We start from the raw sequence: 21,905 nt of genomic DNA, 5'->3' as shown, positions 1-21,905 counted from the left end.
GTGATATATATATATATGGAGGAGGTGTTCTCTGTATTACACACAGTGATATATATATATATGGAGGAGGTGTACTCTGTATTACACACAGTGATATATATATATATGGAGGAGGTGTACTCTGTATTACACAGTGATATATATATATATATGGAGGAGGTGTACTCTGTATTACACACAGTGATATATATATATATATATATGGAGGAGGTGTACTCTGTATTACACACAGTGATATATATATATATATATATGGAGGAGGTGTACTCTGTATTACACACAGTGATATATATATATATATATATATGGAGGAGGTGTACTCTGTATTACACACAGTGATATATATATATATATATATATATATATATGGAGGAGGTGTACTCTGTATTACACACAGTGATATATATATATATATATATATATATATATGGAGGAGGTGTACTCTGTATTACACACAGTGATATATATATATATATATATATATATGGAGGAGGTGTACTCTGTATTACACACAGTGATATATATAGTATATGGAGGAGGTGTACTCTGTATTACACAGTGATATATATATATATATGGAGGAGGTGTACTCTGTATTACACACAGTGATATATATATATATATATATGGAGGAGGTGTACTCTGTATTACACACAGTGATATATATATATATATATATATATGGAGGAGGTGTACTCTGTATTACACACAGTGATATATATATATATATATATATATATATATATATATATATATATATATATATATATATATATATATATATATGGAGGTGTACTCTGTATTACACACAGTTATATATATATATATATATATATGGAGGAGGTGTACTCTGTATTACACACAGTGATATATATATATGGAGGAGGTGTACTCTGTATTACACACAGTGATATATGTATATATATATATATATATATATATATATGGAGGAGGTGTACTCTGTATTACACACAGCCAGGCACTCAGCAGTGATGGAGGATGCACCGTGTATACCTGGAAGGATTCTGATAGGTTGTCCTTGTACTGTGTACAGAAGGAAGGCTCTGATTGGTGGAGGGTGTGCAGCATCTGCTCTGTGGTTGGTGGAGGGTTTGCAGAGCCTTCTCTGTGATTGGTGGAGGCTGTGCAGCGTCTGCTCCCTGATTGGTGGATGAGGCTGCTCCCTCTATCTCTCAGTCTCCCGTCCCCGGCTGTATACACTGGCGACAGGGGGAGGCGTGGTTTCACAAATTATCGTACAAACGGGCGTGGCTAGTTTTAATACCGAGCTGGAAGAGGGGCGTGTAAAGGTGGAACTTTGAGACAAGTGGGCGGAGTTAATGTCGTGCTCAGAGAGCAGGGGAAGGCGGGGCTATGGCAGACGCGTTGCATGCCGGGAGGCTGCATTGTTCCAGCTGATGCGGCACGGGGTCTCCCGGTCAGCAGGAGCAGGGAGCGGGGCCCATGGCGTTCCCGGGGCCCGGGCGCCCGGTGTGTAGCGGGGTGTTCGGGGGGCTCATCCAGCCGCCGCTGGCACAGAAGTTCTATTGCCACCCCGGGGGCACCAGCGGGGCATCAATGCCAGCCTCTCCCCTCCCCCCACACCCTGAGCCCGAGCCCGACAGACCCATCGGATACGGGGCCTTCGGAGTGGTCTGGTGAGTGCCGGGGGGGAGGGGGTAACCTTCACTGGGGGAGGGGCTGTGTATGATCGGTGGGGGGGACTGAGGGGACGTCAGGTGATCAGTGGGGGAGGGGGACTGAGGTCTGTCAGGTGATCAGTGGCGGGGGGGGAGACTGAGGTCTGTCAGGTGATCAGTGGGGGGGGACTGAAGGTCTGTCAGGTGATCAGTGGGGGGGAGACTGAGGTCTGTCAGGTGATCAGTGGGGGGGACTGAGGGTCTGTCAGGTGATCAGGGGGGGGGGGGAGACTGAGGTCTGTCAGGTGATCAGTGGGGGGGTGACTGAGGGTCTGTCAGGTGATCAGTGGGGGGTACTTAGGGGACGTCTGGTGATCAGTGGGGGGGACTGAGGGTCTGTCAGGTGATCAGTGGGGGGGACTGAGGGTCTGTCAGGTGATCAGTGGGGGGGACTGAGGGTCTGTCAGGTGATCAGTGGGGGGGGTACTTAGGGGACGTCCGGTGATCAGTGGGGGGGACTGAGGGGACGTCAGGTGATCAGTGGGGGGGACTGAGGGTCTGTCAGGTGATCAGGGGGGGGGTACTTAGGGGACGTCAGGTGATCAGTGTTGGGGGGGACTGAGGGGACGTCAGGTGATCAGTGTTGGGGGGGGACTGAGGGGATGTCAGGTGATCAGTGTTGGGGGGGGACTGAGGGGATGTCAGGTGATCAGTGTCTGGGGGGGACTGAGGGGATGTCAGGTGATCAGTGTCGGGGGGGACTGAGGGGACGTCAGGTGATCAGTGTCGGGGGGGACTGAGGGGACGTCAGGTGATCAGTGTCGGGGGGGACTGAGGGGACGTCAGGTGATCAGTGTCGGGGGGGACTGAGGGGACGTCAGGTGATCAGTGTCGGGGGGGACTGAGGGGACGTCAGGTGATCAGTGGGGGGGACTGAGGGGACGTCAGGTGATCAGTGGGGGGGACTGAGGGGACGTCAGGTGATCAGTGGGGGGGACTGAGGGGACGTCAGGTGATCAGTGTTGGGGGGGACTGAGGGGACGTCAGGTGATCAGTGGGGGGGGACTGAGGGGACGTCAGGTGATCAGTGTCGGGGGGGGACTGAGGGGACGTCAGGTGACCGAGGGGGGACTGAGGGTCTGTCAGATGATCAGTGGGGGGGAAAAGGGTCTTTCAGGTGATCAGTGGGGGGGAAAAGGGTCTTTCAGGTGATTGGGGGGGAACTAAGGGGACGTCAGGTGATCAGTGGGGGGGGGGACTGAGGGTCTGTCTGGTGATCAGTGGGGTAGGACTGAGGGGACGTCAGGTGATCAGTGTTGGGGGGGGGGGGGGACTGAGGGGACGTCAGGTGATCAGTGTTGGGGGGGGACTGAGGGGACGTCAGGTGATCAGTGTCGGGGGGGACTGAGGTGACGTCAGGTGATCAGTGTTTGGGGGGACTGAGGTGACGTCAGGTGATCAGTGTTGGGGGGGACTGAGGTGACGTCAGGTGATCAGTGTTGGGGGGGACTGAGGTGACGTCAGGTGATCAGTGTTGGGGGGGACTGAGGGGACGTCAGGTGATCAGTGTTGGGGGGGACTGAGAGGACGTCAGGTGATCAGTGTTGGGGGGGACTGAGGGGACGTCAGGTGATCAGTGTTGGGGGGGACTGAGGGGACGTCAGGTGATCAGTGAAGGGGACTAAGGGGACGTCAGGTGATCAGTGGGGGGGGACTGAGGGGACGTCAGGTGATCAGTGGGGGGGACTGAGGGGACGTCGGTGATCGGTGTGGGGGGAGGCTGAGGGGACGTCGGGTGATCGTTGGGGGGAGGCTGAGGGGACGTCAGGTGATCAGTGTTGGGGGGGGACTGAGGGGACGTCAGGTGATCAGTGTTGGGGGGGGACTGAGGGGACGTCAGGTGATCAGTGTTGGGGGGGGACTGAGGTGACGTCAGGTGATCAGTGTTGGGGGGGGACTGAGGTGACGTCAGGTGATCAGTGTTGGGGGGGACTGAGGGGACGTCAGGTGATCAGTGTTGGGGGGGACTAAGGGGACGTCAGGTGATCAGTGGGGGGGGACTGAGGGGACGTCAGGTGATCAGTGGGGGGGGACTGAGGGGACGTCAGGTGATCAGTGGGGGGGGACTGAGGGGACGTCAGGTGATCAGTGGGGGGGACTGAGGGGACGTCAGGTGATCAGTGGGGGGGACTGAGGGGACGTCAGGTGATCAGTGTTGGGGGGGGGACTGAGGGGACGTCAGGTGACCGGGGGGGACTGAGGGGACGTCAGGTGATTGGTGTCGGGGGGGACTGAGGGGACGTCAGATGGTTGGTGGGGGGGGACATCAGGTGATCGGGGGGGGACTGAGGGAACGTCGGGTGATCGGTGTGGGGGGAGGCTGAGGGGACGTCGGGTGATCGGTGGAGGGAGGCAGAGGGGATGTTGGGTGATCGGTGGAGGGAGGCTGAGGGGACGTCGGGTGATCGGTGGAGGGAGGCAGAGGGGACGTCGGGTGATCGATGCGGGGAGGCTGAGGGGATGTCGGGTGATCGGTGGGGGGAGGCTGAGGGGACGTCGGGTGATCGATGTGGGGAGGCTGAGGGGACGTCGGGTGATCGGTGGAGGGAGGCGGAGGGGACGTCGGGTGATCGTTGGGGGGAGGCTGAGGGGACGTCGGGTGATCGTTGGGGGCAGGCTGAGGGGACGTCGGGTGATCGGTGGGGGGAGGCTGAGGGGACGTCGGGTGATCGGTGGGGGGAGGCTGAGGGGACGTCGGATGATCGTGGGGGGAGGCTGAGGGGACGTCGGGTGATCGGTGGGGGGAGGCTGAAGGGACGTCGGGTGATCGTGGGGGGCTGAGGGGACGTCGGGTGATAGGTGGGGGGGGGACTGAGGGGACGTCGGGTGATCGGTGGAGGTCGGTGAGGTGAGACATTTTTGGGTGTTCGGAGGATGGTGCGGTACCCGGGAAATGAACATGGCTGGACTGTGGACCCTTCCGGGTCTCTGTGGGCCTCTCTCTGGTTCTGAGGACAGTGTACAGTCGGTACAGACTGGGTTGGTTGGTCGGAGGAGGCATCATGGCTTCTTTTGGCTCCTTGTTGCCCCCTGGATCGGTAGGGTGGAAGGTCGCAGGGACAGGACTGAGGTGGTGCAGCTCGTCGGTAGGAGCGGCGTAGGCTCGTCGGTAGGAGCGGCGGAGTCTCGTCGGGTAGGAGCGGCGGAGTCTCGTCGGGTAGGAGCGGCGGAGTCTCGTCGGGTAGGAGCGGCGGAGTCTCGCCGGGTAGGAGCGGCGTAGTCTCGCCGGGTAGGAGCGGCGTAGGCTCGCCGGTAGGAGCGGCGTAGGCTCGCCGGTAGGAGCGGCGGAGTCTCGCCGGGTAGGAGCGGCGTAGGCTCGCCGGTAGGAGCGGCGGAGTCTCGTCGGTAGGAGCGGCGTAGGCTCGCCTGTAGGAGCGGCGTAGGCTCGTCGGTAGGAGCGGCGTAGGCTCGTCGGTAGGAGCGGCGGAGTCTCGCCGGGTATTAGCGGCGGAGTCTGGGTGGTAGGAGCGGCGGAGTCTGGGTGGTAGGAGCGGCGGAGTCTGGGTGGTAGGAGCGGCGGAGTCTCGTCGGGTAGGAGCGGCAGAGTCTGGGTGGTAGGAGTGGCGGAGTGTCGTCGGGTAGGAGCGGCGGAGTGTCGTCGGGTAGGAGCGGCGGAGTGTCGTCGGGTAGGAGCGGCGGACGCTCGGCGGGTAGGAGGACGTGTGCGGAGTGCCGGGGGTTTCCATCTATATCTCTGAGAACAACAACCGGCAGACGTTGGTTTTGGATCGGAGTTCCATCAGTAAGGTGTCTTCTCGGAAGCCATTGCTGGGTGACACCCAGGGTCGCGGTGTCTGTCCGGGAGGCTGGTAGGGGGTGCTTTAGGGGCACATCTGATTGGTGGGCGATAGATATTACCGTCATTGCCGTCTGCTTCTAATCTCATGACGTCTGTGGAGACTGAAGATTGGTCGGTGCCGTCCCTGGCTGTGTCCTTGTGAGGTCCCATTTCCCAGTCGGTGTTATCTGTTCCCATGGCAGGCAGATATCCCGTCATCCTGAGCTTTGTGCCATTTCTGTGGTCTGGGTGCCGGAGAGCCCCTCGGCCGCATTTCCAAATATCGCCATCAAATGTTTAACTCCCACCCTGCTGGAGACCAACCTGCCCACAAAGAGAGATTTTATAATGGGCACAGCAGATGTACAGATTCGGGAACTCAGCACAGGGATGGTGGGAACCCCTCATCATGGGCACAGTGGGTGTTCTGGTGCAGCTGTTCATGGGAGCCAATCAGCTTCTAACTTTGGCTTGCTCTATTAAGCTTTGAAAATAAAACCTGGAAGCTGATTGGTTTCTCTGTAGAGCTGCACCAGATTCCAGATTTTTTCAGTCCCCCCCCCCCCCCGTAGTGTCTCCTCTGTTGCTCTTCCCAATATTCTGCTTTATCGCCATTCTCTAAGATAAGGGATTTCCTCTCTCAGATCTTTACTGCTACGATTGTAATTAGAAATTGTCCTTGTTCACATTAACGTTTGATGGGTGTTAAAACTCTGCCGTTGAGCCACAACTTTACTGCCTCCCTCTGCTGACCTCTTGAGCGATAGAGGTTACTGCAGGCATGGTGCCCCCTGTTGTTTCTGGCAGGCAACAGCACATGACGAGCGCAGCCCATTCAAGTGAACAGGCCGCCTCTGCAAGTGACTCACTTTTTTTTTTTTTTGCATGCTGTGTCAAGGGGTTAAAACGGGTGACGCGGAGGTGATGAAATCCCTCCCCACCACCTGTTGAAGAGCGATCCGGACTTGGATTGCTCTTCAGATGCCAAAGCTAGTGTGATGAAGCCCCTAGGGCCTGTTTGCCCCAGTCTGTGCTCACTATGCTGCTGTGCTCCATGGAACGTCTGGGGTGTGAAGGGCAGCGTGCTACGTCCTATATATCCTTTGCATGGGCTACTGTGGTTTGTTTTTTTTTTCTCTTTATTGAAAAGGTACAAAATGACAGTTCAGTTTTATGCAGCCCAGTGTGATGTGCGTAGAAATGCAGGCTCGCTGGACAGGGATGGGAATGGTTTTCTGTGCATCCTTGTAGTGCATCCATCGCAGGTGGGGGGGCATGGTGCGAATGAGCCCTGAGCTCCACATCTTGCGTCGGTTTTGCGGGGGCTCCTGGTGCTGATGAAATGCCCGGTGTGACGGGTGCTGAGAATTGTTGGGGGCAGGGTGAACCATGTGGACGTGCTGGCTGTTATGTCTTGGTAGGTGCGCCCATATCCGCAAAATGCGTCAGGATGAGGAGCGCCCCCTGTATGTGGAGGAGGATTGGTGACGGCAGCTCTTCTCTTTGTAGATCTGCAATGCGTTGTTTCTTTGTACTCGGCAGGTCAGTGACGGACCCCCGCGATGGCAAACGAGTCGCCCTCAAGAAGATGCCAAATGTCTTCCAGAACCTGGTGTCCTGCAAACGAGTCTTCAGGGAGCTGAAAATGCTCTGCTTCTTCAAACACGACAATGTAAGGAGCGGGCACTGCCAACCTGGGGGGGGGTTAGTGCCAGGCTGGGTGTGTAGGTGAGGGTGGCATTGCCAGCCTTTGGCCATTGGCTCCCGCTGCTGTCAATCAAATCCTGAGAGCAGGGGGTGGGGCTGACCCCACTGTGTGCGTCTATAGACGCGCACGGGGGAAGTTTAGTGCCAGGCTGGGTGTGTAGGTGAGGATGGCATTGCCAGCCTTTGGCCATTGGCTGCCGCTGTTGTCAATCAAATCCCGAGAGCAGGGGGTGGGGCTGACTCCACCGTGTGCGTCTATAGACACGCACTGGGGGGGGGGGGGGGTTAGTGCCAGGCTAGGTGAGGATGGCATTGCCAACCTTTGGCCATTGGCTCCCGCTGTTGTCAATGAAATCGTGAGAGCAGTGGGCGGGGCTGATCCCACTGTGTGTCTATAGACGCGCACAGCCTTGCTCGGGAGCGCGCCCACAGGTGTGCCACCCTAGGAAGTGGCTTGCTATGGGGCAGAAACAGAAGAGGAGGAGCCAAGATCGCCAGCGGGGGACCGCAGAACAGGAGGTTTGGGTATTGCACAGAGCAGGTGAGTATAATATGTTTGGTATTGTAGTAATTGCCTTTACAAACACTTTGACCTCGTTTCTGTTTCATGTCGTCATATTGAATAGTGGAGAGCGGCTATGATTGACTCTGGTCCGTTCTGTTGTTGTCTAGGTCCTGTCTGCCCTGGATATCCTGCAGCCCCCTCAGATCGACTGCTTCGAAGAGATGTATCCTTTTCATAAAAGACATTCTGGGAAGGCTGGTGTACAATGTGAATGACGTGCGGTGCTTGGCCTCCAGTTGTGGATTCAGAAGGCCGTGTCCCCCACGCATCGTGCAACTGGCCATTCCGAGGGCCCTGTACTGAGGATCAGCCCATCCACATTTGCTGAAAATGGAACTACTCTGGAGGTTCATCGGGATTGTGTCCCCTCTATGGTTTCTGGGTCTGTTCCCCACCCGGCTCCACGCTTCTGGGTCTGTTCCCCACCCGGCTCCACGCTTCTGGGTCTGTTCCCCACCCGGCTCCACGCTTCTGGGTCTGTTCCCCACCCGGCTCCACGCTTCTGGGTCTGTTCCCCACCCGGCTCCACGCTTCTGGGTCTGTTCCCCACCCGGCTCCACGCTTCTGGGTCTGTTCCCCACCCGGCTCCACGCTTCTGGGTCTGTTCCCCACCCGGCTCCACGCTTCTGGGTCTGTTCCCCACCCGGCTCCACGCTTCTGGGTCTGTTCCCCACCCGGCTCCACGCTTCTGGGTCTGTTCCCCACCCGGCTCCACGCTTCTGGGTCTGTTCCCCACCCGGCTCCACGGTTCTGGGTCTGTTCCCCACCCTGCTCCACGGTTCTGGGTCTGTTCCCCACCCGGCTCCACGCTTCTGGGTCTGTTCCCCACCCGGCTCCACGCTTCTGGGTCTGTTCCCCACCCGGCTCCACGGTTCTGGGTCTGTTCCCCACCCGGCTCCACGCTTCTGGGTCTGTTCCCCACCCGGCTCCACGCTTCTGGGTCTGTTCCCCACCCGGCTCCACGCTTCTGGGTCTGTTCCCCACCCGGCTCCACGCTTCTGGGTCTGTTCCCCACCCGGCTCCACGCTTCTGGGTCTGTTCCCCACCCGGCTCCACGCTTCTGGGTCTGTTCCCCACCCGGCTCCACGGTTCTGGGTCTGTTCCCCACCCGGCTCCGCGGTTCTGGGTCTGTTCCCCACCCGGCTCCGCGGTTCTGCGTCTGTTCCCCACCCGGCTCCGCGGTTCTGCGTCTGTTCCCACCCGGCTCCGCCGTTCTGGGTCTGTTCCCACCATTCTGGGTGTCCCTGTTTACCTTCTGTGGGGGCCTCTTCATAATGGGCAGAGCAGGTCTGCAGACCCAGGAACTCCACATACAGATCTTACCTGTAGAGTCCCCGAGAGTTAGATGGTTTAACTCTCCTTCTAGGGATCTCTGAAATCGGTTCTGGGTGGTACTTACAGTGGATATGAAAAGTCTTCACACCCCTGTTAAAATGTCAGGATTCTGTGATGTAAAAAAAATCAGACAAAGATAAATCATTTCAGAACTTTTTCCACCTTTAATGTGACCTATAAACTGTACAACTCAATTGAACAACAAACTGAAATCTTTTAGGGGGGAAGTAAACATAAACAACTAAAATAATGCGGTTGCATAAGTGTGCACACCCTCTTTTAACTGAGGATGTCAATGTAATCAGAATTAAGCAATCACATTCACAATCGTGGTAATTAGGAGTCAGTACACACCTGCCATCATTTAAAGTGCCTCAGATTAACCCCAAATAAAGTTCAGCTGTTCTAGTTGGTATTTCCTGCCATTTTCTTAGTCGCGTCCTCCAGCAAAAGCCATGGTCTGCAGAGAGCTTCCAAAGCATCAGAGGGATCTCATTGTTAAAAGGTATCAGTCAGGAGAAAGGTGCAAAAGAATTTCCAAGGCATTAAATGTACCATGGAACACAGTGAAGACCATCATCAAGTGGAAAATATATGGTGCAACAGTAACATCACCGAGAACTGGACGTCCCTCCAAAATTGGTGAAAAGATGAGAAGAAAACTGGTCTGGGAGGCGGCCAAGAGGCCTACAGCAACATTAACCCCCCTGGAGGTATTCCTGAGTGTAGCTCGGGGTAAAGTTTCAGCACCACAAGCGGTAACCCCCCCGAGCTACACTCGGGAATACACTGCAGCGTTGCTCCGGGATCTCTTCTGCACTTACCTTGTCCTGCGCTCCCTCAATGTCCCTCCTGCAGTGTCCCCAGCAATGTCCTCTGGCCGATTCCGTCATCTGTCTTCCGGGTTCAGTTCCCTGCGACGTCAGGACGTACGGGGGACGGAACTGGCGGGAAATTTAAAAATGTGAAAAGTGACATTCACTAAATACAATAAAATCACATAGTATAACATTCCTGTATCAAACCATTTCACATACATTTTGTCCCGAGTGCTTTGTCCGGCGCCCTGCCTGCATTTTTACTGTTCTTTCTGCCTGGAAACTGAGAAACGTCCATGGCGTCCAAAAAGCGTCCCTTTAGGTCAGACGCGGTTTTAGACCGGCTAGAGAACAGCGATAGTAAATCAGAACCACTTGCAGAATTGAGTGATAATGATTGGTGGAGGAAATTCCTCATCAGACACTGAAAACGTTCTGCGACTGAGCTCAGCGATGTGCGAACTTGGCGCTCTATTTCACATTTCAGTGTTTTTGGTTTGATTATATTATTGTATTACATTTATTATTATTTTTTATGATTATTTATTAAATTATAATTTATGATTTCGTGTTTCAAAGTTTATCATACCCGGGATGTTTACTAGACTCTTGTTCGGACAGATTTCAGTGAGTTATTCCTAAGAATTACAGGCCTGCAATAAAAAAACAATATATTTCCATGCAAAAAAATGTACCGCTTTGAACACAGAAATATTGACATAATCAGACCGCTAGGGAGGTTAAAGGAGCTGCAGGAAGATTGGCAAGTACTGGCTGTGTGGTCCATGTGACAACAATCTCCCGTATTCTTCATATGTCTGGGCTATGGGGTAGAGTGGCAAGACATCCATGTCCGGCTAAATTTTGCAAAAACACATCTGAAGTCTTCCAAAAGCATGTGGGAAAATGTGTTCTGGTCTGATGAAACCAAGGGTGAACTTTTTGGTCATAATTCCAAAAGATATGTTTGGCGCAAAGACAACACTGCACATCACCAAAAGCACACCATACCCACCGTGAAGCATGGTGGTGGCACATCATGCTTTGGGGCTGTTTTTCTTCAGCTGGAACTGGGGCCTTAGTCAAGGTAGAGGGAATTATGAACAGTTCCAAATACCGGTCAATATCGGCACAAAACCTTCAGGCTTCTGCTAGAAAGCTGAACATGAAGACGAATTTCATCTTTCAGCATGACAACGACCCAAAGCATACATCCAAATCAACAAAGGAATGGCTTCACCAGAAGAAGATGAAAGTTTTGGAATGGCTCAGTGTAACGGAACCGTCCCAGTCTGCGCTTGGGTATTTCCGTTATAATACCGCTTCCCTGTCGGAACACCGACCACGGACCCCACAGCCAACCATACAAGACTAGACGAGACCAGTCTTACAATAAATCAGGAAATAGACTCCTTTATGTTATCGCAGATACAAGATATATACATTCAAGGGAACATTCCCCCCTTCCTGCATAATGACACAAGGCAGGGCAATCTACATCTAGCAACAAGAGACTCATCAGAAGACACCCCCCACCAAGCCAATACACATAAACACATACATCCCATAATAGTTTGCTCCCAAGCAAGACACACAATAGAACAATGGGATGCAACCATATGGCATTAAACAATCCACAACCCCCCACCCCAATACTAGGACAGATCACCCTGTACCCCTAACAGGCACAGGGTGACTTACACATAAGAGGGATATGGGGAGCTGAGACGGGTCTCCCCACCTCTCCAAAGTGAGCTGTGTTCCATGGGCCCCCCACCCAAAGTCACTCCCATCACACTCAGCCAGAGCCCAGACATGAATCCCATGGAAAATCTGTGGGGTGATCCGAAGAGGGCTGTGCACAGGAGACACCCTCGCAATCTGGCAGATTTGGAGTGTTTTTGCAAGGAAGAGCGGGCAAATATCGCCAAGTCAAGATGTGCCATGCTGATAGACTCCTCCCCAAAAAGATCGAGTGCTGGAATCGCATCAAAAGGGGCTTCAATAAAGGATTAGTGTTAGGGTGTGCACACTTTTGCAACCACATTAGTTTAGTTTTTTATTCTTACTTCCCTCCACCTAAAAGATTTCTGTTTGTTCTTCAACTGAGTTGTACAGTTTATAGGTCACATTTTATTTTTGTCTCATTGTTTTATATCACAGAAATGTGACATTTTAAGAGGATGTTTAGACTTTTTATATCCACTGTATGTTCTTTATTTGTTATAGTTCTACGACGTATCCCCCACCACACAACTCAGTCGGAGGTTTCTGGAAAAGGGATTCTTCAAGAAAGCTGCATCTGCTGTGCTGACGCTTTAGCTAACCCATATTCCTTGGAGAATCCTTTGCCATGTACTACTTAATTGTGAAAAGGTTATTTTGATGTATAATTACACATTCTGTATGTTGTAGATTTAGACATTTTTTTTAAATAATTTTTTGAAGATTTACTTGGAATCGGCCAACAAAGCTAAAGTCAGTTGTAGTTCACACAGTCCAGCATATCAATAACCAAGAAAGGATACAAGCCAACCAACTAGCCAAAGCTTACAATTAGACCAAATTTACAAGTTACATTCTAACACATGAAGGTGCTTTTATCTGAACCATTCCATTGTAGCTCTGGCTGGATGTTTCGGGTCGTTGTCCTGCTGGAAGGGGAACCTCCGCCCCGGTGTCAAGTCTTCTGCAGACTGCAACAGGTTTTCTTCTAAGATTGCCCTGTATTTGGCTCCATCCACCTTCCCATCAACTCTGCCCAGCTTCCCTGTCCCTGCTGAAGAAAAGCCTCCCCACCACATGATGCTGCCACCACCATGTTTCACGGTGGGGATGGTGTGTTCAGGGGGAAGTGCAGTGTTAGTTTTCCCCCACACATAGCGTTTTGCTTTTAGGCCGTAAAGTCCCATTTTGGTCTCCTCTGACCAGAGCCCCTTCTTCCACATGTTTGCTGTGTCCCCCACATGGCTTCTCACAAACTGCAAACGGGACTTCTTATGGCTTTCCTCCAACAATGGCTTTCTTCTTGTCACTCTTCCATAAAGGTCAGATTTGTGGAGTCCATGACTAATAGTTGTCCTGTGGACAGATTCCCCCACCTGAGCTGTGGATCTCTGCTGCTCCTCCAGAGTTCCCATGGACCTCTTGGCTGCTTCTCTGATGAATGCTCTCCTTGCCCGGCCTGTCAGTTTAGGTGGGCGGCCATGTCTTGGTAGGTTGGCAGTTGTGCCGTACTCTTTCCATTTTCGGATGATGGATTGAACAGTGCTCCGCGAGATGGTCAAAGCTTCGGATGTTTTTGTATAACCTAACCCTGCTTTAAATTTCTCCACAACTTTATCCCTGACCCGTCTGGTGTGTTCCTTGGCCTTCATGATGCTGTTTGTCCACTAATGTTCTCTAACAAACCTCTGAGGGCTTCACAGAACAGCTGGATTTGTACTGAGATCACATGACACACAGGGGGACTCTATTTACTAATTAGGTGACTTCTGAAGGCAATTGGTTCCACTAGATTTTAGTTAGGGGTATCAGAGTAAAGGGGGCTGAATAAAAATGCACGCCACACTTTTCAGATATGTATTTGTAAAAAAATGTTGAAACCCATTTCTCATTTTCCTTCCACTTCACAATTATGTGCCACTTTGTGTTGGTCTATCACATCCAATCCCAATAAAATACATTGTAACATGACAACATGGGGGACATTTCAAGGGGTATGAATACTTTTTCAAGGTGTGTGTATGTATGTCTATATATGTATCTATATATTAGTGTGCATGTATATATTACACCTTGTGTGTGTTTATCCACAGTATGAACCCAACTGGAATTACATGTGTCATGCATCAATTAGTAGTTCTAGTAACAAAACCTCTACAGGAGACACCTATGAAAAAAATGAGCTTCTGGTAAAACTCAGGTAGACAAACCTAAATAAAAACAATCTGGGTTACTTACTAAATCTGGTGCAGCTGTGCATAGAAACCTATCGGCCTCCCTGATTTATTGTCAAAGCTTAATTGAACAAAAGCTGAACGTGGTCCTGGGTTTGGTAACACTTTAATCGCCTCCCGCCCGCCATATAAGGCAATGACGGGCGCAAGGCGGTTCTCTCGTTCTGGGAGGAGTCCTATGACGTCCTCCCGCTCTAACCGCACATGCTTGGCTCCGGGAGCGCACGGCGATCGGTGGTGCGCTGTGTCCCTCAGACACAGCGGATCACCGATCAACGGAAAGAACCGAAGATGTGGGCTTGGTCATGTGATCAGCTGTGTCCAATCACAGCTGATCACATGTAAATAGGGAAATGCCGGTTATCTGCATTTCTCTGCTCAGGAGCTGACAGCTGGAGAGGAGAGCCAGTAATCGGCATTCCTCGGAGGGGACATGTACACTGATCATTAGGGCACTGATGATCAGTGTAACCCCAGCAGTGCCACCTGTCAGTGCCCATCAATACCAGCTGTCATTGTCCATCAATGCCACCTGCCAGTGCCTCATCAATGCCACATATCAGTGCCTACCAGTACACATCAATGCCACATATCAGTGCCTACCAGTGCACATCAATGCCACATATCAGTGCCCATCTGAGCTGCCTTTCAATGTCACCTATCAGTGCCACCTATCAGTGCCAGTGAGTGCCACCTATCAATGCCAGTCAGTGCCACCTAACAGTTCCAGTGAGTGCCGCCTATCAGTGCCATATATCAGTGCTGCCTTTCAGTGCCCATCAGTGATGCCTGTCAGTGCCCATCAGTGCCACCTACTAGTGTCTCCTCATCAGTGCCCATCACTGCAGCCTCATTAGCGCACATCAGTGAAGGAGAAAAATCATTTACTTACAAAATGTTATAACAAAAATTAACAAAAATTTTTTTTTAAAAAAAACTTTCAGTTTTTGGTTTGTTTAGCAAAAAAAAAAACCCTGAGGTGATTAAATACCCCCAAAAGAAAGCTCTATCTGTCTCAAAAAAATGCTAAAAATTTCATATGGGTACAGTGTTGCATGACTGCGCAATTGTCATTCAAAGTGCGACAGCGCTGAAAGCTGAAAACTGGCCTGGGCAGGCAGGGGGGTATAAGTGCCCTGCAGGCGAGGGGTTATAGGCTCCTGTATCACAAATCCTCATACTGACAGAAGTGTGTGTCGTATACTGGAATGTCCATGGGAGTTATACTATTGGGGGGAGGGGACGCACTGAAAATGAATAGGCTATTTCTGTGCCACAATTACCTTAAATATTCCAGCGTAGGACCTTCCGGGCGTTGAAGATGATGATTTGGATTTGCAGCGGGGGGTTTATATTGGGTTGGACCTTCTTTTTGCATTCTAGGTAAAAATATTACAGAAATGTTCTTAAAGTGGAATTCCGGATATACACTGTAAAGCTGTCCTTTCCACCCTCCTGACACCTATGCTAACGAACCTGTGTAAGAAAGATGTACAGTGAAGGAAATGCGTATTTGCTCCCTGGCTGATGTTGAATGTTCGCCCCTCACACAGAAATGATCGGTCTAACAATGGAATGTTCGGTGTAACACTGAGAGACAGAATACAACAACAAATTCAGCAGAAATGATGACTGATCTGCATGTTCATGAGGGAAAGAAGGATTTGATCCCCTTCACAAAACATGACTTAGTACTTGGTGGCAAATCCCTTGTTGGCAATCACAGAGGTCAGACGTTTCCTGGAGTTGGCCCCCAGGTTCGCACACATCTCAGGAGGGATTTTGGCCCACTCCCCTGTGTCAGCCAGCAGCGGCTGCAGGGGAGAGAAGGGAATGCCAACATCGGATGGGCCATTGAAGCCTATGGGTGACGTCACTGCTCCAGTCTTTACCAGTCGAGCACGGTCTATGCCTCTGGCTGACAAAGGGGATCATGTGACCAGATGGCCTGAAAATAGGTCAGTATATACACAGGTTAGGTGTAAGCTAGAATACCACGTTATCCTCTTCACACCGGCCGCACGCAAATGTGCGGCCTCCCGGGGTCTGGGCCTAGACGCCGAGCGGCCGCGCATTTGCGTTCTATTAAAAAAGGACATGTGCCGGAGCTCGCACTCCCAGCACACATGTCCGGTACTCACGAAAAGGTCCCGATCTCCTCTTTCGATCGGGACCTTTCCCGATCATGTGACCGCCGTGGCGTGGCATCATGGTGGTCACATGACTCTAAACCCCGGCCTGCTTCCTGGCTTCTGAAACCCTTAAAGGGCCGGGAGGCTCCGGCGTGAAGGGGTTAAAGTGAATACGTCATGAGACAAAATACCTGTGTGAGAAGGCCTAGATGGAGGCGGTGTACTGTTTTGGGGGCAGTGCCATTGAATTTTTAGTGTTGCCGCCCCAGAGTGCGTTTGTGTTGCTCCTTCATCCATTCGTTATGATCTTTCACTTTTGGGCCTCATCAGATATGTGATCACAGAGCTGATGCAGACTGACCTGCACAAGGTGATCGTGTCCCCGCAGCCGCTCAGCGCCGACCATATCAAGGTCTTCCTGTACCAGATTCTACGAGGTGAGCACACGGCCTGGACCCCGGAGGCCGGAATGGGGTTTATTCCTGGTATACCGGGGTTATGCTGATATACAGGCACAGCTGTGAGTCCTGCTTCCCTTCATTTCCTGTCCATAACTTGGGTTCCACAGAGTCGGGAAGTGAGGGCGAATCTTTTCAGTAGGGACTCAGACTACAATCAAAAGACACTCTATCCAAAAGAAGAAAAAAAGGTTTGACTTGAGTCAGGCTTTATAGGCATTCATGTATTTGAACCATTAGCCCTGGTTCACAGTGAATCTGATTTTGAAATTAGGGGCAGCATAGTGGCTAAAGGGTTAGCACTTCCCCCTGGCAGTACTAGGGTCGTTGGTTCAAATCCCAACTCCACCTGCCTGGAGTTTGCATGTTCTCCCTGTGCCTTTGTGGGTTTCCTCCAGGTGCTCCAGTTTCCTCCCACACTCCAAAGACATGCTGGTAGGTGAATTGGCTCCTATCTATATTATCCCTAGTATGTGTATGTATGAATGTGAGTTAGGGACCTTAGATTGTACACTCCTCGGGGGCGGGGACTGATGTGAATGTACAATATATATGTAAAGTGCGGTGTAAATTGACGGCGCTATATAAGTACCTGAAATAAATATGAATAAATTGCGTGACTTCACTGCCGCAGGTCAGTGTGATTTTTAGGTGCTACTTGCATGACTTCATGCATTGATGCGTATGCAAGTTGCACCTGAAATCACAAAAAAAATATTGAAGGAACCTTTTTTTCTAATTGGTGCAAAGTCAGTCGCACCAATTTGAACGGTTCCATTGCTGACAATAGGGTGCGACTTGTCATGTGAGATCGAACTGTCATATTGCATGTGTGTGAACCAGGGCTATTGTAAAGGAAAATACTGTTCAGCTGGTCATGTGACCCCGGCTCTCCTTTCAGACTGCACAGCCATCTTGGTGACCTCCCCTTACCCCACTGCAGTTATACAGTTCGGTCACATACCACCCCTAGCCTGCTGACTGAGCAGTGAAGAGTTGGCTCCCCATTAAGGTCTCCATTCTGTGTGCTTCTCTCCTGTCAGCGCGTGTCTATTGTTAGACTGACAGCATGCTACAATGCCGAAGGGCCCTACATTGCCAGCCCTATCCAGCCCGAGACCTGGTGTACAACAAATGAAGAAGCTAATGTGCCTATAGATTAACCCCCCTGGCGGTATTCCCAAGTGTAGCTCGGGGTTAACTTTAAGTACCAAAAGCGGTGACCCTGAGCTACACTCAGGATTACCCTGCAGCGCTTCTCCAGCGATCCCTCCAGTACTTACCTTGTCCTGCGCTCCCGCGATGTCCCTCCTGCAGTGTCCCCAGCCATCTCCTCCGGCCGATGCCGGCATCCATCTTCTGGGTTCCGTTCCCTGCGATGTCAGGACGTACGGGGGATGGAACTGGCGGGAAATTAAAAGATGTGACATTCACTAAATACACTAAAATCACAGAGTGTAACATTCCTGTATCAAACCATTTCACATACATTGTGTCCCGAGTGCTTTGTCCGGCGCCCTGCCTGCATTCTTACTGTTCTTTCTGCCTGGAAACTGAGAAACGTCCATGGCGTCCAAAAAACGTCCCTTTAGGTCAAAAGCGGTTTTAGACCGGCTAGAGAACAGCGATAGTAAACCAGAACCACTTGCAGAATTGAGTGATAATGATTCGTGGGGGAAATTCCTCATCAGACACTGAAAACGATTCTGCGACTGAGCTCAGCGATGTGCGAACTTGGCGCTCTATTTCACATTTCAGTGTTTTTGGTTTGATTATATTATTGAATTACATTTATTATTATTATATTATTATTTTTTATGATTATTAATTATAATTTATGATTTCGTGTTTCAAATTTTATCCTCCCCGGGATGTTTACTAGACTCTTGTCCGGACAGATTTCAGTGAGTTATTCCTAAAAATTACAGGCCTACAATAAAAAAACAACATATTTCCATTGAAAACAATGTACCGCTTTGAGCACAGAAATACTGACATCATCAGACCGCTGGGGAGGTTAATGGGCTTACCCCACCTTTATCTTATGCATTGCGTTATATTTCACTGATCACATTGGTGAATTTTAGCTTTAATTCTGTTTCTGAAGAGTGATGGGCGGGAGAAAAATAAAGGGGTGACCACTTTAGACCAACCGTAACAATTTTCTGGGAGTTAACCGTCAGAGGAGTTGCTGTGGACCTCTTGAACTGACATTTAACCCATTTCTCCCTGCAGGGCTGAAGTACTTACACTCCGCTGGGATCCTGCACAGAGACATCAAGCCGGGGAACTTACTGGTCAACAGCAACTGCGTGCTCAAGGTGCCATTTCTGATTTCTTCCCACCGTCAGGCTGTGGGGTAGACGGAGCTGTCATAGGAGAGGTGCCCAGTGCACTGTGTTCTGTGTTGTGACAGGTTGATGGGCAGCAGGGCTGTGGTATGAATAGACGCACGCTCTTCTATGTCAGTTTTTAGGCCAACTTAGAGATTTGCTACTTTTTTTTTTAATTATTATTTTTATTATTAAACCATCCCTGCTCTGAAATCCTGGGTCTGCACATCTGCTGTGCCCAATATAGAGGGTTCCAACTATCCCCACAATGAGCTCTAGGATCTTTACATGTTCTATGCCCTTCATCAGCCCTTTTCTCCCCAGCCTGACAGTCCCTGGCCTACCCCTTTCATTGGATTTCAGTTCTTTGATCATGAGGGCTCAGTTTCGCATGCGGGCGTTGCCTAGGATAGTCTGTATGCAAATACAGCCTGCCCCAGGGAACGCCCGCGGCTCCAGACTAGAATCTGCCCATTGAGACATTTTGACATTTGCATTCCTCTTCCCAATAGCCAGCCCACTGCTTGCTACTGAGGCAGGGTGCGGTGATCATTTTGAGCAGCTATGTACAGCCCCCCTTCAGCCCTTCCCACCAGCCATGATTCGCCTGCATTGCCTAGAGAAGTACAGAGTCGAATGATGATATCAGTGCGTCCTAAATAAGATACACTGCTAAAAAAAAAAAAAAATGAAAGGAACACTTTGGAAACCCATCAGATCTTAATGGGGACAAATCTCCTAATGGATCTCTACTGACATGGACTGGGTGAGGTGTTAGGAACGTAAGGACGCCCCATCGTTTGATGGAAATGATCGACCTACAGAATAAAAGATAAATAAATAAATATTAAAAAAGAAAAAAAAATAAAGAAAAATACCTAGATTAAGGTTTGGTCCAGTTCAGTGCCAGGGTTAGTGTTTAGGTCAAGGTCAGGGTCAAAGGTCAGGATTTAAAAAAAAAATTGGTATTAGTCAGTCAATGTCAGCGTGTTTTAGGTTAAAAAAAGACAAAAACAAAATGCGCACTATTGTTTCTGGGCTGTACTACGGGTACAAATAACAAATAACACACACATATATGGTATCGCTGCGATCATCAGGAGCTGTAGAATTTATTTTGGGATGTTCTCTGCTGGTAGGTTATGGTAGTAACAAGAAAAACACACAGCTAAATAAAAAAATGTTTTTTTTTTTTACTATTTTGGGCCAGTTTTCCTTTAATAATAAAAACAGGAGATATCCGTTACCATTTACCACCAAATGAAAGCCCAATTTGTCCTCAAAAAATCAAGGTACATCAAGACCTGGATGTACAAAGTAGTTGTGATGATATGTACGGTTTTACTATCACATGTCAACGTTGCAGAATTGTGCTTAGGCATTTAGATTTGTTTTACCCTCAGGTGTGAAGGGGTTAAGAAGGTGCAATCGGGAAGGTGACTCAGATACTCCCAATAAGGCGTAAATTCGGTGTCGTGCAGGAAATAATAAAATTGCGCACTCACCAGATGCGCAATTATTAATCAAACCAGAGTTCCCCTCTGTCCTGGAAAAGATGCAGCTCGCAATGGATAAGCTTTCCCTCTGTAGTGGGATGACGCCTCTAAAGGTCTTCTCAAATTGTGGGCTGCGGTAGGGGTCAGCGATTAAATCACTTTCCTCTGGGCCTTAGGGTTGGTCACCAATGGATCCTGGGAGATTAGATGCTCGGTGTGGAGCAAAGAATAGTAGTAGCTGAAAATTGTTGCAAAACTCTAATACAAAAACGCAACGTTCTACAGCTAATGTTACTGTTTTTTTATAACATATAGTTTGCATGAGGCCTGATGGGTCTGTTTATTCTTCAAAGTAACTGCCCCAGAGCTCAGCTCCATCCACACAGCTCACCTGTCTCTAATCTGCCTGCTTTCCCTCCTTGGCTCTGCACAGATCTGTGACTTCGGTTTGGCTCGGGTAGAGGAACCTGACGAGTCTCAGCACATGACCCAGGAAGTGGTGACCCAGTACTATCGGGCCCCGGAGATCCTCATGGGAAGCCGGCATTACCAAAACGCCATCGACATCTGGTCTGTGGGCTGTATATTTGCTGAGCTGCTGGGGAGGAGAATCCTGTTTCAGGCCCAGAGCCCCATCCAACAGGTATGTGGGGTGCCGCTGTCAGATATCAGCCCTTGTTTATGCCATACAAGACTGTACAATATTCTGTCACTTTTACCCATGCCGCTAATGACCGTACAAAAAAAAACAGGGGCTGCTCTTGTAATTTAAAGTGTTACTAAACCCAGGACCCCACATTCACTATATCCGCTCTCCCCGGACCCCGCATTCACTATATCCGCTCTCCCCGGACCCCACATTCACTATATCCGCTCTCCCCGGACCCCGCATTCACTATATCCGCTCTCCCCGGACCCTGCATTCACTATATCCCCTCTCCCTGGACCCCGCATTCACTATATCTGCTCTCCCCGGACCCTGCATTCACTATATCTGATCTCCCCAGACCCCACATTCACTATATCCGCTCTCCCCGGACCCCACATTCACTATATCCGCTCTCCCCGGACCCCGCATTCACTATATCCGCTCTCCCCGGACCCCGCATTCACTATATCCGCTCTCCCCGGACCCTGCATTCACTATATCTGATCTCCCCGGACCCCACATTCACTATATCCGCTCTCCCCGGACCCCACATTCACTATATCCGCTCTCCCCGGACCCCACATTCACTATATCCGCTCTCCCCGGACCCCGCATTCACTATATCCGCTCTCCCCGGACCCTGCATTCACTATATCCGCTCTCCCTGGACCCCACATTCACTATATCTGCTCTCCCCGGACCCCGCATTCACTATATCCGGTCTCCCCGGACCCTGCATTCACTATATCCACTCTCCCCGGACCCTGCATTCACTATATCCGCTCTCCCCAGACCCCGCATTCACTATATCCGCTCTCCCCGGACCCTGCATTCACTATATCCGCTCTCCCTGGACCCCGCATTCACTATATCCGCTCTCCTCGGACCCTGCATTCACTATATCCGCTCTCCCCGGACCCCACATTCACTATATCTGGTCTCCCCGGACCCCGCATTAACTATATCCGCTCTCCC

The 21,905-nt window shown here is 50.7% G+C and overlaps 1 protein-coding gene across 1 annotated transcript in view; it reads left to right on the top strand.

Annotated features, from left to right (window-relative positions):
• Window positions 1-1,378: 1,378 nt before the first annotated feature.
• Window positions 1,379-21,905, top strand: part of LOC149432846 (serine/threonine-protein kinase NLK2) — a 31,973-nt gene continuing 11,446 nt past the window's right edge. The window contains exons 1-6 of the mRNA XM_089664871.1: window positions 1,379-1,658; window positions 7,021-7,150; window positions 7,858-7,913; window positions 16,325-16,431; window positions 18,688-18,773; window positions 20,715-20,924. Coding sequence (XP_089520997.1) covers window positions 1,465-1,658; window positions 7,021-7,150; window positions 7,858-7,913; window positions 16,325-16,431; window positions 18,688-18,773; window positions 20,715-20,924 — 783 coding nt within the window. The 5' untranslated portion in view covers window positions 1,379-1,464. The remainder of the gene's footprint in view (window positions 1,659-7,020; window positions 7,151-7,857; window positions 7,914-16,324; window positions 16,432-18,687; window positions 18,774-20,714; window positions 20,925-21,905) is intronic.

This window comes from Staurois parvus, unplaced genomic scaffold (genome assembly GCF_062004578.1).
Source record: "Staurois parvus isolate SC_StPar_1 unplaced genomic scaffold, SC_StPar_1.0 ptg002083l, whole genome shotgun sequence".
NCBI lineage: Eukaryota > Metazoa > Chordata > Amphibia > Anura > Ranidae > Staurois > Staurois parvus.
This window is presented reverse-complemented; position numbering and strand designations above follow the sequence as displayed.